The 7,434-nt window shown below is 37.7% G+C and overlaps 1 protein-coding gene across 1 annotated transcript; it reads right to left on the bottom strand.

Annotated features, from left to right (window-relative positions):
- Positions 1–6,333: 6,333 nt before the first annotated feature.
- On the bottom strand, positions 6,334–7,182 carry LOC112612036 (olfactory receptor 7A17-like). The gene is made up of 2 exons (XM_025366051.1): positions 6,835–7,182; positions 6,334–6,549 (listed from the first exon to the last, which is right to left on the bottom strand). Exons 1-2 carry the CDS (start codon positions 7,180–7,182, stop codon positions 6,334–6,336), a joined length of 564 nt encoding a protein of 187 aa, XP_025221836.1.
- Positions 7,183–7,434: the final 252 nt, after the last annotated feature.

Below are 7,434 nucleotides of genomic sequence, written 5' to 3'. Positions count from 1 at the left end.
AACAGAAAACCAAATACCACATGTTCTCACTTGTAAGTGGGAGCTAAATGACGAGAACACACAGACACATAGAAGGGAACAACACACACTGGGGCCTATTGGAGGGTGGAGGGTGGGAGGAGGGAGAGGATCAGGAAAAATAACTAATGAGTACTAGGCTTAATACCTGGGTGATGAAATAATCTGTACAACAAACCCTCATGACACACATTTACCTATGTAACAAAACTGCATATGTACCCTTGAACTTAATATAAAAGTTAAAAAGAATTAAAAAAAAAAAAATCCAAGAATATAAAATTCCTGGAATAGGGACTGAAAACTTGTAAATACTCAACAAATAAGAGTAATAATAGCTAAAATCTATTAAAGATATATGTTTTATCATATATTTTATATGTTTTAGTTCATATATTTTATATATAATATATATTTGTCATATATTTATATATAATATATATTGTCATATATTTTATATATAATATATGTCATACATTTTATATATATAATATATATTTGTCATATATTTTATATGTCTTAGTTCATTTGATCATCATCACAATTTTTTTGATTTAATGAATGAAAATGTGTTTATAGTAATGCAGTAATAATAACATGAGTTCACTAGATCTTAGAGACAATTGAAAAAACTTCTCATGCATGATCTTCTTTAATTTAATCCTCATTTTAAATTAAAAATGTTTATTATAGCTATTTTTAAAAATTGATACATAATAGTTGTATATACTTATGGAGTACATGCGCTATTTTGATATATGCATACAATATATAATGATCACAGCAGAGTAATTAGCATATCCATCACCTCAAACGTTTATCATTTCTTTGTGTTGGCAACATTTCAAATCTTCTCTTCCAGCTATTTTGAAATATATAATAAATTATTGTTAACTATAGTCCCCTACTGTGCCGTCAAACACTAGAACGTATTCCTTCTAACTGTATTTTTATACCCATGAGTCAATCTCACCTCATCAGCCCCTTCTCTTCCCACTGTCTGATAACTATCGTTCTACATTCTAACTCCATGAGATCAGCATGTTTTAACTCCCACATAGGAGTGAGACATGCGATATTTGACTTTCTGCACCTGGCTTACTTCACTTAGCATAATGACCCCCAGTCTCATCCTTGTTGCAGCAACTGGCAGGATTTCATTCTGAACAGCATTCCTTTGTTTAGGCACCACATTTTCTTTGTACATTCATCTAGTGATGAACACTTAGGTAGATTCCATATCTTGGATATTGTGAATAGCGCTGCAATAAACATGGAAGTACAGATATTTTTTTGATATACGGATTTCCAGGCTGGGCATAGTGGCTCATGCCTGTAATCCCAGCACTTTGGGAGGTCGAGCTGGGTGGATCACCTGAGGTCAAGAGTTTGAAACCAGCTTGGCTAACATGGCAAAACCCCATCTCTACTTAAAATACAAAAATCAGCTGGGCGTGGTGGCGTGTGCCAATCCCAGCTACTCGAGAGGCTGAGGCAGGAGAATCACTTGAATCTGGGAGGCAGGGGCTGCAGTGAGCCGAGATCACACCATTTCACTCCAGCCTGGGTGACAGAGCAAGATTCCATCTCAAGAAAACCAAAACAACCACCACCACCACCACCACCAACAACAACCAAACCCAAAAATGGTATACTGATTTCCTTTCTTTTGAATATATACCTAACAGTGGGATTACTGGATCATAGGGTAGATCTAATTTAATTCTTAACTCCATGAAGTGGATATGACAATTATACTCATTTTACAAATACGGAGACTGAGGCACCGAAATAATAAGTGAACTAATGTCAGAAGATGTATGCAATGGGCTTGCAAGTGCTAACTATGAAATCTCAGGAAAATGTTTCTTGAGTGAATCAGTGAATGAATGAATGAGTAACTGAATACGATATTATGGATAATTCATATAGGAGCGTCTTTGATACAGGAGAATGGAAACATATTTATTATTTTTTCTTTTTCTTTTTTGTTTTTCTTATTTCATTCCTTGGAAGCACTTTTAATGGCTCCAGAAAAACAGCTAAGATGGCTGAGTAGGAAACTTTTGAGAGATACTAGAAGCTAAGAGAAGGTCAGTTCTTATGAGGAAGGTGAAAGAGCCTCAGAATTTGGTTCTAGAAGAGAGAGGAAGACACGCTCTTCCTCTTAGCAGTTGAGAGAGACACAGGAATTGATTGTGCAGGATGCTTTAAGTGAATGAACTGTCTTCACCACACTGTCCCCATTTACACCGCCAAAGTTCTTCCTTTGAGAGCTCTGCCTGCCTCCTTACCTGTTCTCCATCTCAGATGCTCTGGGGCATTGCTAAGCCTCTAGTTCCCTGGGTCCTGTCTTCCCTGGGTGATGGAGGTTCGACTCAACTTCAGGGATGGATGGAGAGGTGGTCTTGGGCATAAGTCCTCTGAAAGTCGAACTCCCTGCTTCCTGGAACATTTGAGCAGTAGGTAACATCTGTAAGGGGCATATTTACTATCATTCTCAGAGGTTGAATTCTCATGAATGCTCATTAAATTAATCACTCCGTTTTAACTCTATTCTCTGAGCGATTTCATTCCCATGAGTGAGGGAGCCAAAATAGAAAGAAACATTTTTTTTTTTCTGCTAGTTTTGTATTCTTGGGAGCATCTTGGATACTAGGTATGGGAATGCTTTCCTCTGGGGCTCTTTGCTTATGATATTCTTTTCTGCCTGGTGTGGCTTCCGTTGTTTATTGTCCTCCCCCATGATGGTTTCCTCAACATTTTATTTTTTAATTTTTATTTATTTATTTTTGAGTCTCGCTCCGTTGCCCAAGCTGGAGTGCAGTGGCACGATCCCGGCTCACTGCAGCCTCTGTCTCCCGGGTTCAAGCAACTCTTCTGCCTCAGCCTCCTGAGTAACTGGGACTACAGGCACCCACCACTATGCTAGGCTAATTTTTGTACTTTTAGTAGAGATGGGGTTTTGCCATGTTGGCCAGGCTGGTCTCAAACTCCTGATGTCAAGCGATCCACTGGCCTTAGCCTCCCAAAGTGTTGGGATTACAGGCATGAGCACCGCGCCCGGCCTCCTCAACATTTTAGATGGAGTTTCTTTGTGCGTGAGCAGGCAGGTTTTGTCTTTTTTTTTTTTTTTTTTTTCTTTTTAAAAGACCCTGTGAGTCTTGACCAACTGAACTTGGAGTTGTGGACAGGGACCACACACGACTCCGAACAAAACCATTCCAGTGACTTTGCCACAAGTTCTATTCTTACTATTGAAGGTACTATAGAGAAATTTCTAGGCATGCAAAGAGAAGCAAGATGAGAGGTGGCTTGCCTGGCTGCCCAGGCAGGACCCTGCAGGTATCTACACTTTTACAGGTTCAAAACAAGTTCATTGGATACTCCTTGTTATTCCACTCCAGAGGATATAGACCATCTTTAACAATTCACAAAGGATCTTTTTTTTTTTTGATAGAGATGGGGTCTTGCTATGTTGGCCAGGCTGGTCTCAAACACCTTGTGGCAGGCCAGGTCCCACTAATGCAGGCCTCTGTAACAACTGTGTCAGCATTGACTGAGTGGTTAAGTTAAATATTAAAAACTGATAGAGCCAGTGCCTTTATACAAAGGCTGGAATGTTAAAAAAAAAAAAAAAAAAAAGCCTACCCAGAGTTTTGCCTAGGCCTTTCCTGGGCACTGAAACATGAGAAGATAACGAAGGAATTCTTAACAGGATCCATTTAGGATTAAACAAGTTTTATTGGGGATCTGAAGAAACTCCCCAGGCCTCCACAAACAAGTTTATTGGAGGTCTGAAGGAACTCCCTCAACCTCCATGATTTATCGGGAGACAAGATAAGGGTAATCATCCCAGCACCTGGACCCATTTAGATTAAGTAAATTTACTGAGGCTACCGAGGAAGGTCTTCAGGACTCAGATTTAGTTATAGATTAAAAGAAGTTAATCACTTATGTCTTTAGATGAACGCACACTTACACATAGACATATAGCTTAGAAGGTATATAAGCTCTGGAAAACAGCAAAATTTTTGAGTTGATCTGGTGATAATTTCCAGGCCTTCTCCCTGTAACCGGTTATAGAAATAAAAACTCTCTTCCTCTTTAGTTCATCTGCATCTTGTTAATGGGCCATGAAAATAAGCAGCCTGACCCTTGCTTTGGTCTGGGAACAACCTGGGCTCAAGTGATCCTCCTGCCTCAACCTCCCAAAATGCTGACATTATAGGCATGAGCCACTATGCATGGCTAGGACTGATTTTTAAAACCCAAATAAAATACCATTAAATCAGTTGCAGAAAATAAGAATAGTGAGACACAGCATCCCCTCTGAGTGACAATTTTCTGCCTGAAGGAATAATCAACAAGATGAGATCTTTCTCACCAGATGGGAAGACCTACTCTAGGGTTTACAACGCTCATGTGTTCAAGTGATGCAACATTCATCTGGTCAATGCTTTATTCCTGGGTTAATCTCTCATTTGTCTTCTCTATAGTAAGTCATTCCTTATTATCTGCAGGGGACTGGTTTCAGGACACCCTGCAGATAACAAAATCTATTGATGCTGAAGTCCCTTATATAAAAAGGCATAGTATTTGCATATCATTTATGCACATTCTCTTGTATACTTTAAATCATTTCTAGAGTACTTATAATACTGAATACAGTGTAAATGCTCTGTAAATAGTTGTTATACTTTATTTTAAAAATTTGTATTATTTTTATTGTTGTATTATGATTTTTATTTTTTTAAAACAATTATTTATTTATTTATTTTAAATAAAAAAGAAAGAAATGGAGATATATGAACTTTCTGACAAAGAATTCAAAAATAATTGTTTTAAGGAAGTGCAGCAAACCTTGAGAAAATACAGAGAAACAATTCAACAAAATCAGAAAGCCAATAAATGAACAAAATTGGAAATTTAACAGATTGAAATTATAAAAAACTCTAGAAATTCTCAAGATGAAAAATACAATGAATGAAATGAAAAATGCAATCTAGAGTGTCAACAGCAGGATTGATAAAGCAGAAGAAATAATCTGTGAACTTGAAGACAGATTATTAGAAAACATACAGTCAGAGGAGGAACAGAATAAAAAGGAGTGAAGAAAGCTTATGGGATTTATGGGGCAGCATAAAGAGGGTAAATATTTGAGTTAACAGGAATCAAGAAAGAGAAGGAATGAACAAACGGACAGAAAGCTTACTAAAAAAATAATAACTGAAAACTGTCCAACTTTCAGGAAAGATATAAATATCCAGATATAAACAGAGTAATCTTTGATCATGAGGACTGAAAATAATTTAGATCATAGAAGAAGTAAAGGAATTGATGATCAAGTAAATACACATATTGTTCAATCATCTGTAGTTTGTGTTATGATTACATTTGTTAAAGGGGGAAATATTTTTTGGACAATGTAAGTGGTCATATTTGTAGGTAATACTAGAATTTTCAAGTAGAAACAGCAAAATGATACAATAAAATAATACAGACCATGACACCAAATCTTTCACTCAGATCAATAAACCTCATTACATATGAACAACAAGCTTCCACACTTCAATGAGTAGATGTATATCATCGAAAACAAACATTCCATAGAAATTTAGTATATAATTGAAAATTTTACTCTATCATATTTAAGGTCATGTCTAACTCTAAGGTCATGTACAGCCAATTGATTTATGCAAATTTGTCTTTCTGTGTAGACTACACTTGGAACATTTATTTGATGGGCAACTTTTGACTAAGTACTCAGTGCCAGTAAATATAGTAGAATCCATGAATACTGAGTTCAAGAAGAGAACAGGATCCTAATGGGAGTGTAAAATCCCATAACCAGCTATAAAATACACTAGTACGTTAAAGTCTACATTATCAGGAAGATCAATTAAGGTAGTGATACAGAAGTGAATGACAAATACAAAAAGTGAAAAACCATAGCCTCAGAAATTCTTCTCTGATAAAATTACATAAATGGCCTCAGTGCCAAGCGTAGTTTATTCTATAGGAATAGTACAACTCATCACTCTATGAGGCTAAATTGTTTCTGACCCAAGGTTGGGAATAACTTTGAGAAAGGAGGAAAACAAAGGGAAAATATGTTAAATATTAGAGAGAGAAGCAAGCTTAATAATAGGAGTTGCTTAAGTTTGATGAAGCAGTTGAGATAAAAGAAATGGAAACTTCAGGAAATAAATAGAAAGAGCAATTTCCACTTCCATGATCTGATTAAATAACAGTAATATCTGGCTCTGAGGCTTTGAGTCCTGCAATCATGGCTATAGTTTCAGCCCTTCAGCCCTAGGACAACTGGCCCTTTTCTAGTTTCCCTCCCAAAGAATTCTTCAGAGCCCTCTTTATGTCCTTATTCCTCAGGCTGTAGATGAAGGGGTTCAGCATGGGGGTGACCACCGTGTACATCACTGAGGCTGTTGCACTTGAGTGTGAGTTGTGGGTTGCAGCCGAGCTAAGGTACACCCCTAGGCTCGTACAATAAAACAAAGAGACAACAGAGAGGTGAGATGCACAGGTGGAAAATGCCTTATATTTCCCTTGAGCTGATGAGATTGCACATATGGAGGAAACTATCTTAGAGTAAGAGTAAAGGATCCCAGTGAGACATCCCCCACCCAGCAGCACAGCTGCCAAATACATCACTATGTCATTAAGAAAAGTGTCAGAACAGGCAAGGTGGATAACCTGATTAAGTTCACAGAAAAAGTGGGGGATTTCCAACTCTCTGCATAAGGACAACCGCAGCACCATTAAGCTATGTAATAAGGAATGCAAGACACTCATGATCCAGGATACCAGAACCAGCAATCTACAGAGTTGTGGGTTCATGATGACTGTGTAGTGCAGGGGATGACAGACGGCCACAAACCGGTCATAGGCCATCACAGTTAGGAGGAAGCTGTCCAATCCTACAAAATGTATGAAAAAGTACATCTGGGTGATGCAGCCTGCATAGGTGATGACTTTGCTCTGTGCCTGGATATTCACCAGCATCTTTGGGACTGTGGTGGAGGCAAAACAGATATCTACAAAGGACAGGTTGGAGAGAAAGAAGTACATGGGGGTGTGGAGGTGGGAGCATTCAATGATAACCAGGATGATGATCAAGTTTCCAAACACAGTGATGAGGTACATGGAAAAGAACACTCCAAAGAAAAATGGTTGCAGTCTGGGTTCTTCTGAAAATCCCAGAAGTTGAAATTCTGAAATTCGTGTATCATTCTCTGGTTCCATGTAGTGGAGGTGACTGTCAAAAAAAAAAAAAAATAAGAGAGAGAGAGAGAGAAAATATATGACATAAGCATACTTTATTCACCCATCAGAAAAGCTATTATTTATATCCTACAGTCAACAAGTTAATTTCTATATTTGTGTGTGGATCTGGTC

Source organism: Theropithecus gelada, chromosome 19, assembly GCF_003255815.1.
Source record: "Theropithecus gelada isolate Dixy chromosome 19, Tgel_1.0, whole genome shotgun sequence".
Classification (NCBI taxonomy): Eukaryota; Metazoa; Chordata; class Mammalia; order Primates; family Cercopithecidae; genus Theropithecus; species Theropithecus gelada.
This window is presented reverse-complemented; position numbering and strand designations above follow the sequence as displayed.

Bases quoted from the DNA above. Each gene is read 5' to 3' on its own strand.
- LOC112612036 (XM_025366051.1), bottom strand. From the start codon at position 7,182: ATGTACCTCATCACTGTGTTTGGAAACTTGATCATCATCCTGGTTATC. The intron at 6,550-6,834 runs ATCATGAGTGTC...TGTGCATCTCAC, and splicing joins TGCTGGTTCTGGTATCCTGG to CTCTCTGTTGTCTCTTTGTT.